Source organism: Marmota marmota, unplaced genomic scaffold (assembly GCF_001458135.2).
Source record: "Marmota marmota marmota unplaced genomic scaffold, marMar, whole genome shotgun sequence".
NCBI classification, from domain to species: Eukaryota; Metazoa; Chordata; class Mammalia; order Rodentia; family Sciuridae; genus Marmota; species Marmota marmota.
In genome coordinates, this window is record NW_025999990.1 from 43,815,154 (window position 1) to 43,840,358 (window position 25,205).

Here is a 25,205-nt window from a genome sequence, read left to right on the forward strand (position 1 = left end):
CAGTATATATATATATATATAAATGTCAAAATTAATGTAATTTCTTATTGAGGGGAACTGCAGAGTGTTAAAGCTAGTTCAAATGAGTATAAGACACTGAAGTATTATAGTCAAGAATAGCGAGAATGCTGAAATAAGAATACAAAGTTAGATATAAAACTAGTTAGTACATTAGAGAGCAACCATAGCAATAACTTTTGTAGTTATCTTTTCTATCAGACTAGACATATCTGCTAGACAAAAATCATTTGCAACTTTTCAATCCATAATTTATATCTAACTTCATAGAGCCTGGCTCTAATCAACAGTGTATAATAAAGCCAATGAAGGATCATTTCCCTTGAGAAATGAGGGATCTGCAGGTGGGCCTCTGAGATAATGCCTCAGTATGACCCTAGAAGGACATGCAGCTGTTCCTGAGCCTTATTCCCAAGTTCTGGATAACTTTCCTTAACAATATAAATATTATTCTTATTTATTCTCTTACAACTTTTTCACTCGATGTAGTTTGTGAATTTAGCCATGTGAATACACATGGCTCTAGTTCATTGATTCACTGTTATATGTTGGTCTATGTAGTAACATCACAATTTATTTATCCATTCACTAGTTGAAGTACCTTTAAGTTGTTTCAAAGTTTTGTTATTACAAATGGCTCTCCTATATTTGATCAAACAGTAATTTTGCCTCTTCAATCGATATTTGATACTTTCTTCTAAGACTAAGCACATAGCTCTAGTTATAATCTCATGTCTGATAAATACAAGATAAGTAAAATATTTTTCCAAACATCACTAGTCATGTTTTCACAGTTTACTATATACATTTTTGGTCCTAATTTTAAGTTTTTACCATTAGGGTTTCCTCTTTCCTATGCCAATTACTGGTACTGGACTTTCACATCCAAATTTAAAACAGTAGTTTCCTTTTAAGGAGATTAAGAGGACATGCTATGAAGGGGCACAGCAGGATCTTCTTCTGCTTTAGTAATATTTCTTTTTCCTTAACATGGGTAGTTAGGAATGTTGTATTTACAATACGAAGTTCTGTTTCCAGCCTTGTTTCTATTATATAAAACCATATCATTAACTGGATCCCCTTGGAAACCAACATGGACAATATGAATGGCCACTCATCAGAACTGCAGGCACAAACTAGGAACTCTCTGAGATTTAAGCCCATGTCACTCACCGCCAGGCTCCAGGGACTTTCTCTTTTACCATGTGTCTTCTTTACTAGACTGTCCCGATGTGGCTGACCTACACATAGAATTGGATAAGGCCCTTAGACTGGTCAATGTGTCCAATGAGCAATACGACCAGGTTGTCCAGATGGTCCAGCATCACTTGGAGGACACCATGTATCTGATGGAGAAGATGAGCGAGCAGTTTGGCTGGGTGTCTGAACTGGCAAACCAGAGCCTAGGAGCTGAGAACATCTTTAATTCAATAAAGGTAATGGCGAGATCCAGAGCAGGAGAGCAGGTATGGAGATTATGTGTGTGTACTTTGATTCTTCCATTAGTTTACTTAATAATTATATCTGAATATGAAAACAAGTGGGGGAGAATATTCCTATTTCCATTGTGATTATATTCAGGCTGACTTGATTAATGAGCTACATTAGAGAACAAGAAATCCTATTTCAGAAAATCAATTTAAAACACAAAATACTTTAAATCAATTTAAAATGAAAAATACTTTCTAATCCAGTGATGGCTAATTCTGCTCATGGTTTTAGGACTAGAACTGATGGAGGTAAACTTGAAGGAAAACTAGACAATGTCATTTTTTTTGGAATTTTTGGCTTTTTTTTTTTTTTTGACAATGTCATTTTTGAAGGGAGAAGACTTACAGGTAAAGCAATTGAAGTTCAAAATTTGACTTTGAAACAGCTGAGAAATTTCCTTAACTTTTTTAGGCCTCAGTTTTCCCCTTGAAAAATTGAAATAATAACAGCCACCTTAAAATATTTATCTGTAAATCTAGTAGCATAAGTTCCTTATGCAAATTAAGAGTTCTGTTAATTATAGTTCTTATTAGTGTGTGTGTATATATGTATATATTTTGGTACAAAGGATTGAACCCAGGGGTATATTACCGCTGAATTATATACCCAGCCCTTTTTATTTTTAATTTTGAGACAAGGTCTCACTAAGTTGCTAAGGACCTCACTACATTGCTGAGGCTGACCTGAAACTTTTGATCCTTCCACCTCAACCTCTTGAGTGGCCAGATTTTCAGACATTCACCACCACACCCAGCTAGTCTTATTAGTTTTTGACATAATAATAAGCTGCTGAATTATGAGTTACCTTGAGAATTATGTCTATTTAATTTAAGTTTAGTTTATTTATTGCTGTGCTTGGGAACAGAACCTAAGGCCTCACATATGCCAGACAAGCCCTCTATCACAGAGCAAAACCCCTGGCTGATAATGACACACACTTTATAAATTTATTTTCACATAGAAAGACACTGTCATCTTAAGTTGCAGCTATACTGACTCCCACATTCAATCAAGAACTCTTTGTTGCATTAAACAGTGACCTACTTTCTTTCCTCAGACAGGTACCTCCATAACCAAACGTTACACGTTAATTACATAAATGCACCATGGTGATTCCTGATGAGGTTTGTATTCAGGGGTTCCTAAAAACACCTGAACACAAAAATCACTAGGTTGAACAATTAAAGATGCAATATTCTGAGCAGCATGTGATGTTGGCGCCCTACCCAGATCCCTGGGCTTTTTTTTTTTTTTTTTTACCAGTTTCCACATTGCTGACTACTTCTCCAAGGGATTTCTTCCCTCGGGGCTACTGAGCTCCATCCTTCTCTGCAGGATGGAGCCGGAGGCTAGAGGTCACCTGAAGCCATTTCCTTGCTTAGTTGCTCCCTCTTCTAGTTTGCTTTTCCTCACCCCCTTAACAGTGGTCCCTGAGAGCGTCCCTTTCAATCACTCATGTTAAGATCTCCAGCTCTGCTTCTTGGGAATTTGACCTGCTGCTCTGTCATCCAGCTCTATTTCAACCCACAAAGTTTGGTCCATGCACAGCTTGAAAAATAAGCAAAACAAGCACATTTAAAAATAAATAAATACACAAAAATATAAGACAGAAAAGAGTAGCATGCAGTGCATTGAGTAAGTCATATGCATGTCATAGAACTTTCATTTCCACCGTGTGTGAGTGTGCAGATATATGAATATTTACACACAAATGTAGACATGTGTATTTTGCGTCATAATATAAAATGCATTTGTTATTGCAGACCATAGCCAAAGGGTGCTGAAAGCCACTGTTCCTGTCGCTACTGATTCAAATTCTGTGATGCTATTAGGTCACACTCTAGGAGGGCAAAAGAATTCAATGTGTTTAATTATCCTCACACATATGGACTTTTGGGTCAATGAGAAAAAGCTTGTCTTAAAGGATGAAATTTTAAGAAAATCTTTATCAGTGCTTTCAACCTTTAGAAAGCTACAGTTGATGTGTAATTTTTTTCCAGGCATTATTTTCCTTTCTGTACTTTAATTTGCTCCCGTTCTAGGGTCTCTGAGTAACAATAGCAGATTTATCTGAAGTTCTTTAGATTGATAACAAAGGTACCTATGTATAAAAACCTCCATATAAAATAAAATTATGGTTTTCAATATATATCTTTATGATAACCATCATCACTAAAGAGCATTGACTATGTTTTGGGCAATGTTCTAACAATTTTTCCTATATAGTCTGACCATTTTATTCCCCTCAGTGATCATATAAGGTAATGTCTTAGTACATTTTTTGTTGCTGTTACAGAATACAGAGACTGGGGTACAGTATGTGCTTAACATGCATGAAGCCCTCAGTTCAATAATTCCCAGCACCATGGGGGACCCAAGCATGAGTGATTTATAAAAAAATAAAAATAAAGAGGTTTATTTAGCTCAATGTTCTAGAGACTGGAAAGTTCGAGATCATGGTGTGAGTCTTCTTAGCTTCTAGCGAGGGCCATGTGCTCCTCCACATGGGAAGGGGACAGGGAAGCAGGCGTGCATGTAAGGAGAGCACATGGATGAGAGACACCAGGAGGAAGTATGAGGGAGAGGTGCCAGGCTTGCTCTATAACTTCTGCTCTGGTGGTAATCGATCCAGTCCCTCTGGACCTAACTTACTTCCACATGACCTAATCACTTCCACTACTTCTCAATAAAGCTCTGCTGGGAACCAAATTTTAACATCAGTTTGGGTGGGGACAAGCCACATCCAAACCATAGCAGGTAAGTAGTATTATATTCCCAGTGTTTCAGATGAGGCACAAGAGACGAGAAGCAACTGGTACAAGGGTAGCTAGTAAGTGGGAGAACTGGAATGCAAACTCAAGCAGGTCTATCTGGACCCGGTTCTTATTTAATCATGTAAGGGAAAGTGCAAACCCATAAAATAGCAAGCATTGAAGTGAAAAACATTCGGGTCCTGGTTGTAGTTACAGGTGTGTTTACTTTAAGGTTATTTATTAAACTAGACATAAAGGCTTTATACAGTTTTATGAATATTATATTCACTAAAAAAGAAGGGGAAATCTTATGCAAGCCATTCCTTTATAAACTTGAAAACTTATAAAGTTACTGATTTCAACCTGGCCTCATTTTTTTTTGCTTTAGTTCTTCTGATAAGGGTATTTATTGAAAAACATTTTCAAAATAGTTCTCTTCAGATGACAATAGGTTGCATGTCAGTTCAGTGCCATGTAAATGATTGAAATTGAAGCATACACACTTGAGAATTCATTAAGAGTAACTGATGGGCATTTCACACATACATCCATACATTGTGAATTTCCTAGGAAAACTCAGAGCAAAACTTTGTACTTCATATTAATACCAGTGGCACAAAGAAAAGTCATTAAACATTTTATCTGCTCACTTCAGTTTTCTGGTTCCTATTGTGGTTAAGTCATGCCATGTGGCAAGGCGGGACCAATGAAATATGAGTAAAAACGATAAGGATTATTTCTAGGATACAACAGTGAAAAGCTATGTATATTCTTCCTCAGCTGAGAAAAAAAAGACAGGTGTTCAGGTGCCTTAGCCATGAGATGATGTGCTTCTATCATCCAGGTGTCTATATAGTGTAGTGCCCTTATAAGGGACATGTAACAAGAACAAGAGATAAATTTTTGTGATATGAAGTCACTGGAATGTTGGGACTAATTTGTTCCCTCAGCACAACTTAGCCTATCCTGACCAATGTATTAATTTTACTGTACAATCCTTCTTCTAGGTAGTTCCAAGAGCTCATGAAGGAAATTCTTCCAAACAAGATGACCCAGTGGTAGAATCAAGCATTCTACCTTCCCCTAAGTCTGCATTGGGGATTCCTCTTGAAGAAAGTGCTGAGAGTTCCAACTTCATTGACTATGTAGTATCGAAAGTTCTTCAGCATTTTAAGGAACATTTTCAAACTTGGTAAGCAGAGTGCCTGATTAAGAATGCTTTGACAGGAATAGATGATTCATAAAAGGAAAAAATAAAACCAGTTTTAAAAATCTCTGGGAAATATGTTCAACTTCACAATAATCAAAGACATGAAAACAAACAAGACATCATTTTCTGCCTATCAAATGTGCAAATTTTAAAAAGCCCCATGAAATCTAGATACCAGTGTGATAAATTGGAAATTCTCTTATGTTATTGGCAGAAAAACAATCTGGATTCGCCTATTTTATTTCCTTTTTTTTTTTCTTTTTCTTCTTTCTATTGTACTAGGGACTAAACCCAGGGCCTTGTACATGCTGGGCATGTACCCTACCCCTCAACTACAGTCTCAGCCCCCACCCTATTAATTGGGGTGGAGGGCTGGGGAGATACTGGGGATTGAAAGGAGGAGCTTTACCACTGAACCACACCCCCATCCCTTTTTTAAAATTTTCAGGCAGGTGTCACTAAGTTGCTTAGGGCCTGGTTTAAGGCTGGCCTCAAGTTTGTGATCCTCCTGCCTCAACCTCCCAAGTGGTTGGATTATAGGTGTGGACCACCATGCCCAGCTTAGTCCCAGCCCTTTTTATTTTAAGACAGGGGCTCACTAAATTGGCCCAGCCAGTCTTGAACTTGCAGTTCTCCTTCCTCAGCCTCCGAGTAGCTGGGATTACAGGTATATGCCATCATTCCTAGCCTTCAACCAAGATCTTTGTAACATCTATTAGGTTAAAGCACAGGACTCAGGCGCAGTGGAGGAGAAAATGAGGAATTTGAAAAGATCCTGTCCCAAAGAACTTCTATCCAGCAGAGTAGAATACAGACACATATTATCAGTGCCAGGCAGGATTTTGTGAGTTGGATGAGCAGGTCCTGGGCATTCCAGAGAAGGTCATTCGCTTTCTGGTAGGGGAGAAACTACTCAGCTGGGTGTATTTCCTTTCTTCCTTTTCCACCCCCTTTCTATCTTATCCAATCCTTTCTTTCTCTCTTTTCCTTTACCCTTTCCTTCCATCCTCTCTTCTCCCTTCCTTAAGAAAAAATAATCAGTTAAAATATATATGTAGGTGAATAATCAAATAATGGAGGTAGCCCCCAAAAATTACCAAGAAAAAAAAATGGAAAACATGAGCCAACAGGTCAAGAAAAGTGGAGTGTCAAGGCTTCAGGGATGTGGAATATCCCTTGAGCTTCCCTCTTCAGGGACCCTCTGACTCTAGGGGAGTCTGGGTTCTTTCTTTAGTTACAATCAGGACTAACTCAGCAAAAAATGGGAGGATATTGTCTGTCTCACAAAATCAAAGGAGAACTGGAGGACCATGCCTGGGCCAGGGCTGGAACCAGGTAGCTCAGAAACTTGGAAGGTGGGACCAGTGGACACTTCCTTAGGGCCCAGTGGTCAGGATGAAGCAGCTGCAGTGGTTTTATGTGCTCAGGTGACTCTGTTTAGGATTTGACTTGCAGGGGGGAATCAGACCCAGTTGGGTCATGTGTGTCTACCTCTAGACCAGGGACAGAAGGGCATCCCAACAGTCATAACACCTTTAACCCCTTTGCCTAGGTAACTCTGAGGCATCAACAGATCTCAGTTCAAATTGTCACTTCTTCAGGGACAACACACCTGACCTCTAAACTAGACTGGATCCCCTTAACACTATGCAGAATTTTACTTTTAGCCATGTGCTTCTTTCCATGAGAGTAGGTACTATTTTAGGGGTTTTGCTTTCCCCCTGATTCCAGGGGCCTAGGATTGTGCCTAGCGTATATCAGACCCATTGATTAACACGTGTATCAATGAACAGAACACAACAAGAAGAGCAGGAGGTGAAGGTGGAAAAGCAACATTGGGAAGAGGTCAGGAGGATTCTGAACAGCAAGCTATGGAGTGTGAGTTATAGATAGTGTTCTTTTTTCTTGGAGTGAAAGTTCAGAATAGGTAATAGCATAAATGCTCTTGGGTTTTGGAAAAAAAAAATATATATATAGCAAAATAATGGAAAACCCACATGGATGGATATTCTTATTATTCCTTGAAGAAATCATAGTTCCCCTGGTGTGTTGAACCTGTAGGATGGTCTCTGTGATATAGCTCAGTGGCAGAGCACATTAAATCCCCAGCACAAAACAAGATGGTCCTTTCCTTGGTGTGAAAATGGTTTACTCTGCACTCTATGTGCACACAGGATTTTCTCAATAAATTTTTTTTGTGTGTTCCTTTCACAGTGATGATGGTAAGAATCCATCACAGGGACCATCCTACAGGTTCAACACACCAGGGGAACTATGATTTCTTCAAGTAATAATAAGAATATCCATCCATGTGGGTTTTCCATTATTTTGCTATATATTTCTTCCAAAACCCAACAGCATTTATGCTATTACCTATTCTGAACTTTCACTACAAGAAAAAAAAATGCTATCTATAAATAAATAAGCAGTATTTTGATCATTGTTACTTTTTTTTTTTTTAAAGGTAAGAAGATGTAATACAAGAAGAATTACCTCGTCAGCTGAGACCTGAAAATCCTGAAATAGGATTCAGGGTAGTGCATTAATCATAGTTGCAGGAAAGCAAGTTAATTATTTATTATGAAGTACTGTTAATTTGCTTGTCTTGAATGACAATTTAATAGCTAGTCAAACTGAGTTCAAATGAAAATTTCTTAAAAATCAAATGTACTTCTAGGTGCAGTGGTATATTCCTATAATCCCAGAAACTCGGGAGGCTGAGACAGAAGGATCACAAGTTTGAGGCCAGCCTCAGAAACTTAGCAAGGCCCTAAGCAACCTAGTGAGGCCCTGTCTCAAAATAAAAATAAAATAAAAAGGGCTGGGGAACATCCTTGGGTTCAATCTCCAGTACCACACACACACACAAAAAAAATCAAATATACATATGCACTGTATTCTATGATAAATTAGTAATTCTTTGAAAATTAAATAAATATTAAATTAAATAAATATTAAAATTAAATAAACATTAAATCATTTGTGTTCCATCATTTCTACAAATGTGCCATTTTCTAGTTAAGAAAGTGTCTTTTCTTTAATTTGACTTTTAGTAAAGTGTATTATAATTGACTATTTGAAAAAGAAACTAATTTATTCCTTTATTTGGTAAAAGCCACAGCTTCTGCATATTTTTTTTAATTGTGGTGAAATACACATGGCATAAATCTTATGATTTAAACCATTTTAAAGCATGCAGTTCCGTGGCATCAGTACGAACATTCCTACTATGTAACCAGCACTGCAATCCGTCTCCAAAAATTTTTTCATCTTCCTAGCCTGAAACTCTGCACCCATTAAACCCTAACTCTCCATTCCTCCCACCTGCCAGCCCGGCAACCACCACTCTACTTTCTATCTCTATGAGTTTGACTGTTCTACATTCCTTACATATATGGAATACTATGGTGTTTGTCCTTTTGTGACTGACACATCCCCTTAGTTTTGTAATGTCTTCAAGGTTCATCAAAGTTGTTTATGGGGCCGGGTGCGGTGGCACACGCCTGTAATCCCAGAGGCTCTTGGTAGGCTGAAGCAAGAGGATCTTGAGTTCAAAACCAGCCTCAGCAATGGCAAGGTGCTAAGCAACTCAGTGAGACCCTGTCTCCAAATAAAATACAAAAAAGGGCTGGGGATGTGGCTCAGTGGTTGGGTGCCCCTGAGTTCAATCCCTGGATCCCCCTTCCTCCCCAAAAAAAAGGCTGTATAAGGATCAGAACTGCCCTCCTTTTCTAAGGTTGAGTAATATTCCACTGTATGTTCATGATTTTGTTTATCCATTCATCTATGGATGGATAATGAGTTGTTTCTACTTTTTCACTATTGTAAATAATGCTGCTTTGAACATGGGTGCACAGCAGTTTCATTTTCATATTAAAACAACATTTTTTTTCACAAAACTGCATATATTTTATGGCTGACACTTACCTAACCTCAAAATATGGACCCTGGGACAACACAATAATATGGCATCTATTATTACTGGTATTTATGACTAAGGATAGCACTGGGAATATATAGAGAGTCAGTCTTTCAAATTATTATTATTTTTTACTATTCTTTTTAGTGTAGGTGGACACAATACCTTTATTTTATTTGTTTTTATTTTTATGTGGTGCTGGGGATTGAGCCCAGTGCCTCACATATGCTAGGCAAGCTCTCTACCACTGAGCCACAACCCCAGCCCCTCAATTTATTTATTTATTTTAATGATTAAAGAAAAGACTCTAAACCTTCACAATCTTGATGCAGAAAGGCCTGATAGAGAGAGTCCAGAGGCAGCCAATGGAATATAACCAACTGAAGAAGATAAAGCTTTTCTTAAATTGCAACCAAAGGCCATAAAAAGACATAAACAAATGACAAAATCCTGGATTCCATGGTGAACAGTAAATCTAAAAAAAATAAGTAAATAGAGCCTATCCAACTACACATTTCATATATTTGTTAGAGATGTTGCCAAAAAAGAAATTGTAAAGGGAAACAGTTTTCTCTTGGGTGAGCTAGCCAAAGCTTGTAGGGTGGAAAGAGAAAGAAGAGGGGGAGGTCAGGTTTAGGACAGCCAAATAATAGGACTGCGGGCAGGCTGACCTGGCTTCCCATCTTGGCTGCTCTAGTGTGAGCCCTAGAACTTGGGGCACTACCCTTAACTTTGGGGTTCATGATGAGCATCAATAAGTGGTAGCCATAACCAAAAGTATTATCAGGTGCCTGATTTGATTGTTGAGACTCAAATATGTGAGTTTCTTGCAGTCCTTTACCTAATTTTACCAATATTTTTAAGGGTTTGTTGTGTAAAAAAAAAAAAAGTGGGGAGACTTATTCTAGATTAATAATCTTCAAGTATATTTGCTCTCTCCTATTCCCTTACAAGAAACTGAAAAATAAAGATACAGATCCTGTGATACAAACGCTAGGTATCAAATGTTCATTCTGGATTGAGTTATCATTGTGATTATCATTTGTACGTAACTGATCAAAATAACATAAATACACTTCACATCACTATGACTATTAAACACATTAGTAAAAAGTAAAAATTTTGCCAGCTACAGTGGTACAGGCCTGTAATTTCAGCAGCTCAGGAGGCGAGGCCGGAGGATTGCAAGTTCAAAACCAGGCTCAGCAACTTAGCGAAGCCCTAAGCAACTTGGCAAGACCCTGTCTCAAAATGAAAAATTAAAAGGTCTGGGGCTGGACTGAGATTGTGGCTCAGTGGCAGAGTGCTTGCCTAGCATGCGTGAGGCCCTGGGTTTGAGTCTCAGCACCACATATAAATAAATAAAATAAAGGTCCATTTACAACTAAATATATATATATATATATATATGTGACTGTATGACCAATGTGATTCTGCAACCTGTACACTCAGAATAATGAGAAATTATACCCCATTTGATTCAAATGTATGATATGTCAAGATCATTGTACTGTGATGTGTAACTAATTAAAACAATTTTTTTTTAAAAAAAGGGCTGGGGAGGTGGCTCAATGGTACAGTGCCCCTAGGTTCAATCCTGGGTATGTCCCCCCAAATTAAAATTTTAACAGAAAATCTCCTTTTTTTTTTTTTTTTTTTTTTGGTATTGAGGAATGAATCCAGGCATGCTTAATCACTGAGCCACATCCCCCTCTCTTTAAAAAAATTTTTTTTTAAATTTTGACACAGGGTCTCCCTAAGTTGCTTAGGGCCTGGCTAAATTGCTGAAACTGAACTCTGAATCCTCCTGCTTCAGCCTCCCAAATCACTGGGATTATGGGCGTGGGCCACTACACCCAGCTAACAGAAAATCTCTTAATAAGAAGGAAGAACTTTTTTATATACTTTTTTTTAATCCTCCAACAAGTTCCTGTATCCATTAATAATTATAATTTCTTCCTAAGATGACAGGATTCAATATGGAAAAAAAGAGACAAGGCTCAGCATCAATATGAACTCTATTTTTGGCTTTAGATGCAAGCACTGCAGCTGCCAAGGTTCAGTTAATCTCCTCAGTAAGGTCTTGCCTGGTGAGCAGCTTACCCCACCTGATCACCCTCTGACCTTTTATCTGGCCATCACCTTAACCCCTGTTACTAATTACAGGGTTGGGGATGGAACTCTGGGCCTCATATATGCTAGGCAAGCACTCTACCTCTGAGCACTCCCAGTCCATCTCTGGGTCCTCTGGGATTGTTTGTCTCCCCTAGAATATCAGTTCTATGAAGAGGGACCTTGCTTGTCTTGCTCCTTATTGAAACGTGGAAGGTACTGTGATAGAAATGTTTGCTGAATGTATGAATGCTGTTAGTCTGAGGATCATTCTAGCCAACATTTATAGAGCAGCCAGTTCAAAAGGACCCTTTCCCCTATTATTATCAGACCTAGGTTCTCCAAGGAGGCCATGACAGAGAAATCTCCATGTGGGCAGGGGATCCACTCTTGTGTCTTGAGATTCACATTGTAATTCAGCTGCTATTTGGCTAGAACAATTAGACCAGGTTCATAATAACATAAGGAAAATAAACACATAGGTAACATGCAACTGGATACCCTCAGATCTTTTCAGCCTGGGTTGCTGCCAGTGGTTGGAAATATGCAAAGATTTTTTTTCAAAGAGTTTTAATTTTTTTTAGTTGTCAATGGACCTTTATTTTATTTATTGATATGTGGTGCTGAGAATTGAACCCAGTGCCTCACACATTCAAGGTAAGTGCTCTGCCACTGAGCCACAACCCCCAGCCCAAGGAGATATATATATATATATATATATATATANTATATATATATATATATATATATATATATATTTAATTGGGGGAAACATTTGCATTTGGCTGGTTTTCTGCAGGCATGCTAGCACACTGCAATGTGCAGGACAGTTCCATCCAAGATACAGACACGGTCCTTTTGAGAAATTATGTGGCTCTAAGCTCACCCAGCACTTGCCTCTACTCAGCAAATTGGCTCCATATACCATGTCTAAACCCTTTTTTTTCCTTTTTTTTTTTGGTACCAGGGATTGAATCACTGAGCCACATCCCCAGCCTTTTTAAAAAATATTTTATTAAAGACAGGGTCTCGCTGAGTTGCTTAGGGCCTTGCTAAATTGCTGAGGCTGGGTTTAAACTCATGATCCTCCTGCCTCAGCCTCCCGAGTCACTGGGATTACAAGTGTGCCCCACTGCGCCCAGCTTCTGAACTACTTTTAAGCTTGGGTTTTCTTACCACCTATCTCTTTCTAAACAACCATCAGAAAGAATGTCCACCCTGCCTCAGTCTACCCCACCCCTGGACCCTACTCAAACAGTACAACACAACGCATGGCAGGACTTAATGCCAATATCCCCAAATATGGTCCCTTGGCATACTGTATATCTTAAGCTACAGGAAATCTGAGAAAACTGCACAAGATCACTCACTGTCCTCCCACCTTTCTTCCCTGAGGCAATCTGTAAAGAATTCTCTGACCTAACTTCCTGAAAAATAGGTCACAAGGCCCTCATTTCAGTGGGGTCCTGCCTTGTAATAAGAAGCAAAAAGAATTTTGTCCTCTGATTATACTCTGTACAACTATACATTAAAATCAATTTTTCCTGGGTATTTGGGTCTTCATTTCTGAAGTCTCCTGTATCATACAACCTGTAGTCAATTTTTTTTTCTTATCAATCTGTCTTTGCCATAAGAGTGTCAGCCATGATCTTGAGATAAGTTAGGAAAAGATATTACTTTTTCTCTTCTATATACAGGTGGTCTATCTTCCCAAAGGAGATACAGATTGCTTTTAAAAAATTAATATTACACTGGTGTGAAGGTGGGTTGAAGCAGTAGGGAGAAGGGAAGAATCTAGGTTGATCCAGGATAGGCCAATGTAGTATGATGATATATTAAGTAGATTTAAAGTATCTGCTATCCTATAACCAAATGCATATTAGTTATTCTGACCTCTGGGAGCATTCATTCATCCTATACTTTCGCAAAAAGCTACCAGAATCTTGCTGTGTGAGTCATCTTTTCCTATCTGTGGCAAAATGTTTGTTTTCAGAGGTTGGTCAATGGTTAGTTGATCCAGTTGCCTTGGGGCCCATACCTGTAGCATGGTATGGTCATCATGGGTTGGACCTCTCAGATTCCTATTGGAGGAGCTATTCATCTCACAGCAGCCAGGAAGCAGAGAGAGAGGGAGAGATATGCAGCTGATGCCACACTATCCTCTTTTAAGAGAATTGCCCCAAATGACCTAACTTCTTTTCATTAGACCTCCACTTCCTAAAGCCTTCACAACTTCCCATTATGGGCTGGCAACCAAACTATTTAGCTATTTTCAAACATGAGCCTTTGGGGGCTACTTATCCAAAGCATGGTACTTGCAAAAACTATGAACATGAGATAACCAGAATAAAACCATGGACTTGGGTGGGGAGTGTAATTCAGTGGTAGTGCCCAGGTAATGCCACCTCCAAGGTTTAATATATTTCAGCCGAGTCCACATTCTCTTTCTTCTGACAATAACACACTTTATTGAGCACTCACTATGTAGTCAATAAATGGATACCTAAGACTTATGTACAACATATGTATTCGGACATTTTAAACTTATCAAATAGTTCCTACTCACTAGCATTTACATTATTAAACTTTCACTAAAATTGAAAAATGTGTTAAATTGAAAAGCCTCTGGCCATCATTAATCAAGTTAAAAAAAAACACACACAAAAGCTGCATTATTCAACTTGCTCCAGCTGCTAACCTTCAGTGAGGATGGGGAAAAAATAGAAACACGAATCACTTGTTAGCATGACCCCTTAGTTGTAGGAAACATCTCAACAATTTTTTTTTGTTGTTGTTTTTCCTTTTCTTTCTTTTCCTTTAAGAGGGTATGAACAAGTGGGGATTGTCCCAGGATCTCCCGGCTTCATAGAATGGCAGAGGATTGGAAAACTTTCCAAGAGGCTCTCGCCAATGCACCAAGACGCAGGATTTGGGAGTTCTCTCGGGTTTTAACCGTCGAGATGGGATAAATTCGAGCGGACTGGCGTACTGTTTATCTTAAACTGCAACGTTTCCCCTGGGCGGGCCCCGCCGCGGCCCGAGGCTGCTCGGCGGGGACCGGTTGGCTCTGGCGGACCCACCGCTTTCCAGCAGGAAGAGGCGGAGCGCGAGGGCGGCTTTGGGGGGAAAAGTGCGCGCAGAAAGGGCTCTGTTTTGGCGCCCACGTTTCCCGCCGCAGTCCGCGTCTCCAGACTTCACCATGCCTGCCGCCGGCTCTGAGTTGCAATGCACGCTGTCGCCGCCAGCCGCACAGGAGCTGGGCGCAGAGCAGCCGCCGCAGCACGGGGAGCTGCAGTACCTGGGGCAGATCAAGCACATCCTGCGCTGCGGCTTCAGGAAGGAGGACCGCACCGGCACCGGCACCCTGTCGGTTTTTGGCATGCAGGCACGCTACAGCCTGAGAGGTGACCGCGGCTGGGCCCACTCTGGGAGGGAGGAAGGGCGCCCGCAGGCTCCGCGCTGCGGCTGCTGGGAGCGCTCGGGAGACGCCGAGAGCGCAGGCTACAGGGAGGCAGGGGAAGCCTCGGTGTCCTGGCTTTGCAGACCTTGAAACTCTGATTAGAGAAATGATGCACATAGGGTCACACAGATGGGACTGGCAGAGCTGAAAGGTGAACCAGATCCTAATGGCTCCGCGGCTTAGCCTACCTCGCCTCCTGCTGGCACGGTGCCGCAGTGCTCGCCCCGTGCTACGCAGTGAGAGATCTGCCTGGGCACGTCCTGGCTTTGCCCCTCCTCTTTTCTCCCCGGTTGGTTGTTCCGCTTTGCAAAAGTTGAAAAGAGGAGGGAAAATAATAGGGGCGGAGCGGCGAAGGCGGAAGAGAACCGAGGAGCTGGCGGAAGAGAACCGAGGAGCTGGCGGGAACTTGTTCCTGACCGTTTCGCACCAACCCGCTTTCCTCTTAAACCTGCCAAGAAACGGAGAGTCCGCAGAGGTCGTACTCCACCCTCCCAGGATGGCTCCAGGGAAGAAGTGCGCTTACGGGTTGTTTGCATCAGGCTTTCTGGAGACTAAGGACTGGGTGGGGGAGGGCACAGAACGTTAGGCAGCAGATGCGGCTCCTTAACGTCTGACAGCAGGTGATCCTGGATTGAGCATCCGTTGTGCGGGACAGGGGACTCCTCCAAGGTGTTTAAGCCAGACGGTAACATTGACTTCCACAATAAAGAAAGAGCATCCTTGACCCAGGCGTGCGGAGTGGTTTTGAGAGGCGAGACTCTTCATTGTAGTTAGGAGGAAAACCCTCGCACCCTACATCCATTCAGACACTGCACACTACCAGCAGCCAAGGCAGATATGCCCAGGACGGCTTAGGGGTTTCCTCTGAGCAGAGCAATTCACCTTTTTGTTGCTCTGAGAACAGTGGACTCTGAACCACAGACCTGGACCTCTCCCCCCACACCCCAGGCTCCATTGAGGATTGAACCCAGGGACTCTCCACAACCACTGAGCTATATCTCCAAGTCCTTTTCATTTTTTTATTTTAAGACAGGATCTTATTAGGTTGCCAAAGCTGATGGTTTCCCACCAACCAGCTTTCCTTTTGCAAGAACTTTCAATCCTCCTCCCTCAGCTTTCCCAGTCTCAGGGATTTCAAGGCCAGCCCCACCACACCCAGCCATAGACTTGTTTAAATTCACTTCCTCTGCTTAGACCTTGGACAAGTGACTTTGCCTCTCTGGTCTTCAGTCCCAAATGTTAAAAGATTGAGAAAATAATGCTCAGTAGGGAGTACTGATAAAAAAAAGTAGGTGCTTGAAAACAAAATCCCTGTTTCATGAATATCAACTATGCAAACAGTAATGTGGCCTCGATTAGTGCTGCATTTGGGAATAAACGTTTACACTTTATTTCTCTTGCTTGTTGCCTCCCTCCCATTGGTGCCTGTAAAATGAAGATCATAAAGATTCCTCAAGGAGGTTTGATCTAAGGATCAACTAGGAGCATGCATAAAAGTGAACAGTGGCTGGCTTTGGTACACTAAAATAATTGATGTTGATTTGCTTTACAAATATTGAAAAACTATTCTGAAGTTTTCACCAGTGTGACATCTGTTCCCCTGCACTGAGTTAAGTTTACTCTTGACAGTAGTGGAATTGCTTGTGTCCTGGGAAACATTTTGAGTGTTGCCTTCACACCTGTGTGACAGGATTCACAAGGTCTGGGTAGTGGGTGATAGCTCTTTCCCTTTTCCACAGGGGCATCCTCCATGTCTTTGTGTGGAACTGTTGTGTCCAGTAGTCGCCAGGGCTCAGGAGGGGCTGTGCCTGTGTGACTTGTGTCACTGACTTGCCTTGCAGCCTGGAGCTCCTCCCTGATCCCAGGAGTTGCTGTTTTCTGGATGTTCCTAAGGTCACTCTAGGGATTTATGTCCCGGGACAGTTTTCCTCCACAGGGAAGTTTGAAGATGTGTTCTCTGTTCCCAAGTTCACACTGTATGGCAAACTGTTTTTCAGATGAATTTCCTCTGCTGACAACCAAACGTGTGTTCTGGAAGGGTGTTTTGGAGGAGTTGCTGTGGTTTATCAAGGTAAAGAAGCTGCTTCTGCTGAAAGTTGACAAAGTTGACGGTCTGTTTTCAACATAGAGAGGGTTTTTAAGAGTCCGATCATGTAATTCCTCGGCCCACAGCCCTTAGACATTATCCCTAGTAGTTCTCATTTTACTCAGTAAAAAGCAGAGTCCTTATCAGAGCGCCTTCCAGCTCTGGGAAATCTGCATCTCTGTACCATCCATCCTAACCCTCTTATCTTTGAGCATACTAGGACATTCCCACAGAGGCCTCTGGCACTTGCCTTCCCACTCTCTAGAACCTTCTCCTCCACCCCCATGGAGTGTGACTCCCTCACCTCCTTAAGTCTTTGCTCAGTGAGTCTCAGCCTCCCAGTCAAAGTCTATAATTCTCCCCTGGCCTCCTGTATTTTTCTCCAGAGGGAAACACCTGATGTGTAATGCCACATTCTTTCCTCTCCAGTCTGCCCCCAGTGTGGGTAGGGGGATGACAGACAAATAAATAAGCTCCACAAGAGCAAAGAATTAGTCTCTTTTTTGCTGTTGTTCCCCCAGGGACTGGAGCATAGACTGCCATATGGTAGGTACTCAACATGTTTTGAATGCTGAAGAGAGCAAAAGGTAGTAGGTAGTTTGGGCAAGAGCTCGAGAGCCATGAGATGGGGGGCAGAGACACCAGGCTCCTCCTTGTATAGTGTCCTGGTCCAGAACCAGTGATGTTCTGTCTAGTACTGGCCAGAACCCTCTGAAGAGATGGGCTTGGTTCTAGGACAAGCTAGACATTGGGATCCCGTCTGTAAAGCTCTTGATGTGGCTTATATGATCTTGGGCCGTCCAGGCAGACCTAGAAAGGGTTGACATTTGGCTTCAGTTCAATCTTTCTCAGTTCTATGTTCTTGGGGTGGGTTCTGTGATGGCCTTTTAAATGACAGTGAACCTCTACCTCAAAATGCATCTTCAGAAATCTCAGAAGAGGTTTTAACAGTACCAGGAATTTAACTCAGGGGCACTCTACCACTGAACAACACCCCCAGCCCTATAGGAAAAGATTGGAGAGATGGATCCAAAGAAGGGGTCAGACCACCCTATCACCCTCCAAAAGTTAGGACTGGGTCCAGGCTGCTTACAGATAGTTCAGGCTCCATGTGGACAGGGTCAAGTGCCTGCCCTCCAGTGTGTCAGCATGGGCTAGAGGCTGAGCAGTGGGTGACTTTGGCGGCCTCAACCCAGATGACTCAGAATTCACTTGTGTGCCTGTTATACTCTCATCTCTTTAGGGATCCACAAATGCTAAAGAACTATCTTCCAAGGGAGTGAAAATCTGGGATGCCAATGGATCTCGAGGCTTTTTGGATGGCCTGGGATTCTCCACCAGACAAGAAGGGGACCTGGGCCCAGTCTATGGCTTCCAGTGGAGACATTTTGGGGCAGAATACAAAGATATGGATTCAGGTGAGGAGACAGAGCAATTCCTCAGATTTCCCAAATGTTCTTCCTAGCGTGAGTTTGCTCCATTGTTTTGGATAAAGTCTGGGGCATAATGAATCAGCGTTGGGGTCAGGGTGTAGCTCTGTGGTAGAGTGCTTGCCTAGCATGTGTGAGGTCCTGGGTTCTGTCCCAGGAGCTGATGTATAACTTTGACATTTTGAGAGACAGTGCCCCATGAAGGTCAGATCACACTCTTGGTGATTTGCATTTATGGGGTTCTTATGAATTCTTGGAATTTTCCTTACCTGTGCCATCCTGTGTCGTTTGTTGGCAGATAGCTGCAGGATTGTTGTCCATGTTGGGGAATAGGGTAGGAAGAAAGTTCATCTGTGGGAGCTTATGTTTCTTCAGCTAGAGATTAAACCTCTAGCGTGCAGTAGGTGGTGTTGGTGTGATCCAGCATAGCATTAGGGTCCCCCTCCCCCACCTTCTGCTGGAATAGAGGAAGGATGAAACATTTCACTCCAGGATTTCCTGTCCTGTTGGTGGCACCATTTGCTTGAGTCACAGAGCCCAACCCCCTCCCACTCCCACCTTTGGCTCTTTCTTCCTAGCTCACCTGTTCTTAGGATGGGGGTTGCCAAAGCAAACACCACCTCAGGGTGTGTTTGTGTGTGTGTGCACACATGCAGGAAGTAACAGTTTCCTGGCTGGAGGGATTTGGGCCTGGTGTTAATTCCTCAGTGAAAGACTAAGTCTGCATTTATGTGCAGTCATAAGTCCTTTTTTGATGTTGGCGGTTTCAAGGATTAAAAAAACGCTGTGAGGACTAGGAATGGGTGAATTTGAAGAGGGAAAAGGTAGAATGGTGGCTTGGGTTGTGGGGAAAATGGGAAGTTAGTGTTTGGGTATGCAATTTTAGTTTGGAAAGATGAAAATGTTCTGGAAGTGGATACTGTGTGGTTGTACAACAATAGGAATTACTTAATGCTGATGAATTGCATACTTAAAAATGGTTACAACAAGGGCTTGTCTAGCATGTGCAAGGCCAGACTTTCTGCAGGTGAATGGTCAGTGGCTTCTTGGTATGTGATTGTTGACCTAGGGCTCCTTCCTGAAGATGTCAGGCTTCTCCCTGGCTATGGGGCTTTACATCCTGCCTGGTGTTGCTTAAGGGGCCAAGTCATAAAAGTATTGACTTAGTTGGATGAGTACAGGCTGCTAAAGTCAGCAGAGGAGTTTGTCATCTTTGATTCTGAGTTTTCATTTTGAAGTAATTAAGATTCACAGGAAATTGGAAAAAAAAAATGTAGAGAGAATTCCTCTGTACCCTTCACCCTGTCCCCGCCCATAGTGATAGCTCCTGTTAATACTCTTACTTAAATTAACATTGGTACAATCCAGAGTTATCAGTTAGAGGCCTTTATCCCACAAGATGTGGGAACTATTGGTCTGGAACATTTCCCATCAGTTGGAATTTTAACCAGAGGACAGTCCGAAGCTCTGGGTTTCCATTAACAAATCACTTCTCAGCTTCCAGTTCCATCTCAGAAGGAAAGCAGGGAATCAAACTCCAGAAAACAGGATTGGGAGAAAAGAAAGATGATGTAATCATTATAGAGTTTTCCTATATTTATAGGAAATAACCTGTTTAGCTGCTCAGTCTCAGTATAGTTTTGGGTGGAAATGTGGGTAGGTTAGTGTCCCTTTATAGTTGCTATGACTCCAGAGGACTAGGAACTTAGGACCTTAAACTCAACCCAGAGAGAGATGAGAAATTTGCAGAGTTCTGTCACCATGGGTCAAGAAGGGACATTGAATGAAGGGTGTTAATAGACAATGGCAGGGCCATCCCATGAAAGGCTGTGATTAATGTGTGTATGTGTCTTAATTCTATAGATTATTCTGGTCAAGGAGTAGACCAACTGCAAAAAGTGATTGACACCATCAAAACCAACCCTGATGACAGAAGGATCATCATGTGTGCCTGGAACCCAAAAGGTGAAACCATCCTGGTCATCCTCTTTTCTGTTAAGTGTATGGTCAGCACAAAGCAAAGCCATGTGACACTGCTGAGGCACCATGGGGAGGTGGGACCCTGGGAGCTTGCCCCAGCCATGGGGTTTGTTGTTAACCTCAGCAAATCACAATTCATTTTCATTCTCGGATCATCAGGTTGAAAGCAGAGCATCTTAATTTGTGCATTTATACTTGTTCTTTTTGCAAAAAGAGTTTTAAATTGCCTATGAAAATACACATAAAATCTTAACGTTTTATTTGGAGCAGATGACATTTCAGATCACCACTACTCCACTATCACTAGTACTTTTACAACACAATTGTTAAAAATAAAGTCTACCCAGAATGGGATATTTGGATCTATAATGAAGACAGTAGGGTCTGCTGAAGACACCAATATCCTGTGGTCCCTGCAAATGAAGTAACTCATTCCTCCTGTATCTGCAGTCTTGTGCCACAAAAATAGCATAGAACCTTAATTTCAGCTCGAATGGGAGAACATTGCTTCAGCATAGACAAATCTGCACAAATCTTCAGCTTCAGGCCACCGCTGCAGGGGGTAGGACAATGGTCTGATTTTTGTATGATGAAAAGGTCTGGGTTGCAGACTTCCCTGGGGCCTGATGGCTTTTTTCATGATCTCCAATGGTTTACCTTGCTCTTAGCTGTGCTCTTTAAAACCATCCACCCCTCCTTGTTCTCCTCTGTGCTGGTTCCTCAGATCTTCCTCTGATGGCACTGCCTCCATGCCATGCCCTCTGCCAGTTCTACGTGGTGAATGGGGAGCTGTCCTGCCAGCTGTACCAGAGGTCAGGTGACATGGGCCTGGGCGTGCCCTTCAACATCGCCAGCTATGCCCTGCTTACCTACATGATTGCACACATCACGGGCCTGCAGGTGAGCTGCCCTAGGAAAGCGCTCTTACAGCCAGCCTGTTGTACTGAGCTCTTTGATTCTTTAATTTGGAAAAATTAGCAGGAGAGTTCAGTCTCTGATTAGTATTAAAATCTGATATACATAAGACAGACATAAACTGGCTTGCCTCATAAACCTTCATCCGGCTTTCCTGCCTTTGTTGTATATGTAAACTTAAGTTCATGCAGGTTGTCTATAATGTAACTTTCCTAAATTAACTCTCCTCAAAAGCTGTACTGGTTAAATTCTTTATTTTTCTCCAAAGCCTTGGGATAGCTGCATATTCTATAATGTGTTTTTAAGTGATGTGTTTAAAGGGATTGAAACGAAAACATTGATTGTTCTGTGGGATTTATTTAGCCAGGTGACTTTGTACATACTTTGGGAGATGCACATATTTACCTGAATCACATTGAGCCACTGAAAATTCAGGTAAGAATGATATCTAGTATACTTTTCAAAGCTTGATACTCAAAGGTTGATTTGTGGACCATTCCTATATGACAGGCCCTCTGTGGGATGCCATGCTAGAGTAGAGAGGACATGCTCCAGTGTTTAGGGAAGGGTGTTGGGCAGGTGGGCAGAGATGATGTAATACTTGATGTGATAGGTGCTCTAAGGCATTAAGCACCTGTACCAGAAAGGAAGAGCCACACTCTGGGCAGGGAATTTGGGGCCTTCCTAACTCATTTTTTTAGTTGTAGATGGATCTTTATTTATTTATATGCAGTGCTGAGACTCGAACCCAGTGCTTCACTCATGCTAGGCAAGTGTTGTACACTGAGCCACAATCCCAGCTTTCCCAATTCATTGTTACTTGAAGGGGAATTAAAGTGCTTTTTTTGTCTTTATTTTATGCTAAATACAATGCTTGGGTCTGAACTTTCAAAAGCCTAGTCTGTTCAAATCCCTGAGGTTTACTGACCTACAGATGACTTGAAATGGAATAAAAATATGACTGTGCCTTCATGAGCCTCAAGAAAAAAATAATTTTAGAACCAAAAACTTTTACTCTTATCCTATTCTAGATTAGATTGTAAGTTACTCCTTTTTTGGATCTTGGCCTAAATAGAGGGTGACCACAGGTTTATTCAGCTGCTTCTCTCTGCTGTCTGCACTTGTGTTGGACACAGATACAAGAGGTCATGACCTCTGCATCCTCACTGCCACAAGTACTCATACTGGAGTCCGGGTTACCTTTTTCTGTAACTTGTCAAGAGATACCACCTTTTGTTCCCCTTTCTGCCAGGGACATTTGGGTTAGGGACAATGGAACTCGAGAAACTATACTGCATGTTACTGAGTTATAGATGGAAAAGTAAAATAAAAGACTGTGTCATAGTGTTGATAATTACCATGAATTACCATAACTCACACCTGATGGGCTACCAGGCACCTGGTGCTTTGTATCGTTACAAGATACCCTTTACACTTGATCTGTGCAACAGAAACAATTGGGTATGTTGCAGTAGTAGTGTATAACCAGGGTTAGGGCCACCCACAGTATTAGACACCTATAAAATAATACTTTGTTGATTAAAAAAAAAGAACACAATATTTTAAGTATTTAAAGTATTTATTTATTTTTTTAGTTGTAGTTGGACACAATATCTTTATTTATTTTATGTGGTGCTGAGGATCGAACCCAGGGCCTCGCATGTGTTAGACAAGCGCTCTACCACTGAGCCACAATCCCAGCCCAAATACTGTGTTCTTGTTCCATGAAAAGCCATGGGAAGCAGAATTAAAAGCAGGTTGCACAAAAATGGCAAAATAATGATCTGATTTTGTTTTTAGCTTCAGCGAGAACCAAGACCTTTCCCAAAGCTCAAAATCCTTCGAAAGGTTGAGAAAATCGATGACTTCAAAGTTGAAGACTTTCAGATTGAAGGGTACAATCCACATCCAACTATTAAAATGGAAATGGCTGTTTAGAGTGCTTTCAAAGGAGTTGGAAAGGTTTTGTCACTTGTAGAGGTCAGGCTGAATGCCCAGGTGAAAATTGTTTTTTTTTTTTCCTAAAGAAAAAGGAACTAGATCAAAAAAATCAGTTACTATTAATTAGCTTTTAAGTATGTTTCCATTGGCAGATATAACTGTGCTGTTTGTTTTAGCAGTCACATTTTGTTGACTGAAGGAGCACAAAAAGTATAAAAGTTTATATACTTTTAGCAAAAATACATAGCATTTCAGTCTCTTGGCTTCATTAAGACTTGTGAATTTCATTGTTTGTACAAGCTATTTATTCCCTTCAATTTTGAAGTAACCCATCCATCATAATATATGTGCATTATGAATGCTTATTTGTTTTATATGTTTCTATAATAAAGAACTGCTTGCATTTGTCCATTTTTTTTTTTTTCTTCTGTATTGCCATTTATCTGCTTAGTGCCCGCCTAAAAAAGATTCACCCAAACAAACCCACCTAAGCCAAGCAAGTGTGTGCTGGATTCTAGTTTAGATGCTGCTTAGAGGGTGAGAATATATATTAGAGATTCTGACTAAACTATATTTTGCCCTTTTTTTTCATGATTCATCTCATCCTAGACGCATTTTACATTAAAAGATAATTATCACTTAGGGGGTTGGGGCTGTAACTCAGTGGCGGAGTGTTTGACATCACATAACAAATAAAGGCATGCTGTCCAAAAAATAAATAAATAAAAAGATAATCACCACTTAAGATAGAGGTTTTTTTTTTTTAAGGATTACAAAAATAATTCATGAAATACCATTTTGCCCCCATTTATTTTAGTGTGGTATGGATTCTCCTAATATGTTTACTGATCAGGAAAAGGCTAGATCACATCAAGACTAATAGTTTTTCCTTTGGTGCACTAACAGATCCCCTGGAGTCCTGGAGAACTATTTTTATTCTGCTAGTTTATGACAAGTGTTAGATAGAACAAATAAGGGATTGTTCCAACAAATTATGCAATATGTTGCTTATTTTCAAAGTATGATTTAATGTCTGCAGACTGGCGCTTGATGGAAATTTTGGTAAGAATATCTTCCTGGGCTTTGGGTTAGGTAAATCTAAATCTACTTAAGGATTAAATAGAATATATATTGGCTTGTTAAAAGAATCAAATTGAAATGATGACTGGGCTAATTCTTGAGTGGAACTTGTCTTGATTAGTAGGATAAGATTTTTTTTCTTCTCTATTTTTATAAAACTACCCAGGAAATTTTAAGCCTTTTCACTTAAGAAAAAATGGTGTTAGGGCTAAATGAACACTTAGTTTTCTTGAGCAGCAAGGAGCTTCTTCCAGACATCGCCATCTGGATATTGGTGTTTCCTTACAGAGTCCTCTTTCATTTCTGTTGAGTAGCCAGCATCCTAGCAAAGACGACATAGTCACTTGTGTTGATAACCACCAGGAACAAAAATATGTATGTTACTTATTCCTACTGTTCCTAATAATGCCAGTTAAGTCAGAAGCAATTCAATACTTTAAAAAGTTTTCAGACTGGGGCTTGGGGGGCATACTTTATTGGGTACTCACTAGGATTAGTTACAGAAACTAATCAAATTTCCTTTGATAGCACAACCCCTATTGGTGAAAATAAGCCACAATCTGAACCTGACCAGGACAAATGGCCCAGGTAATACCGACGTAGTCAGAAACTTTTAGGTCACTAACTTGTAGATGGTACCAATTTTTGGTTTTTTAAAGAATCCTTGTCAAGCTATTTAACCTCCATGCTGACCTTCCAGTCTTAGGAATTTGATTCTGACCTCTTAAAGAGCCATTTGTTTCTAGATATGAAAATAAACTCTAGGGAGTTAAAGCTTTGTGCCCTATGTTCATGGGCACATTAGTGGCT

At 41.0% G+C, this 25,205-nt stretch overlaps 3 protein-coding genes across 8 annotated transcripts in view; 2 read left to right on the forward strand and 1 right to left on the reverse strand.

The window, feature by feature from the left end:
- The window catches only part of Clul1 (clusterin like 1), a 23,787-nt gene extending 18,329 nt beyond the window's left edge, over window positions 1-5,458 (forward strand). The window contains exons 6-7 of the mRNA XM_015482505.2: window positions 1,240-1,454; window positions 5,270-5,458. Coding sequence (XP_015337991.1) covers window positions 1,240-1,454; window positions 5,270-5,458 — 404 coding nt within the window. The remainder of the gene's footprint in view (window positions 1-1,239; window positions 1,455-5,269) is intronic.
- A 9,091-nt stretch (window positions 5,459-14,549) lies between these two features.
- On the forward strand, window positions 14,550-23,724 carry Tyms (thymidylate synthetase). Its single transcript, XM_015482508.2, has 7 exons — window positions 14,550-14,907; window positions 16,961-17,034; window positions 18,293-18,467; window positions 20,343-20,444; window positions 21,184-21,359; window positions 21,738-21,809; window positions 23,175-23,724. Exons 1-7 carry the CDS (start codon window positions 14,703-14,705, stop codon window positions 23,310-23,312), a joined length of 942 nt encoding a protein of 313 aa, XP_015337994.1. The 5' UTR covers window positions 14,550-14,702; the 3' UTR covers window positions 23,313-23,724.
- Window positions 23,666-25,205, reverse strand: part of Enosf1 (enolase superfamily member 1) — a 33,118-nt gene continuing 31,578 nt past the window's right edge. For all 6 annotated transcript variants that reach the window (XM_048806476.1, XM_048806474.1, XM_048806471.1 and 3 more), the window contains one exon: window positions 23,666-24,717. In XM_048806476.1, the coding sequence (XP_048662433.1) occupies window positions 24,616-24,717 (102 nt within the window). In that variant the 3' untranslated portion in view covers window positions 23,666-24,615. The remainder of the gene's footprint in view (window positions 24,718-25,205) is intronic.

What these genes read in the sequence shown, in the direction of transcription:
- Tyms (XM_015482508.2), top strand. Translation starts at nt 14,703, where the DNA reads ATGCCTGCCGCCGGCTCTGAGTTGCAATGCACGCTGTCGCCGCCAGCC. An exon ending in AGTTGCTGTGGTTTATCAAG is followed by an intron (nt 17,035 to 18,292) that starts GTAAAGAAGCTG and finishes TCATCTCTTTAG; the next exon opens with GGATCCACAAATGCTAAAGA. An exon ending in ATACAAAGATATGGATTCAG is followed by an intron (nt 18,468 to 20,342) that starts GTGAGGAGACAG and finishes TTAATTCTATAG; the next exon opens with ATTATTCTGGTCAAGGAGTA.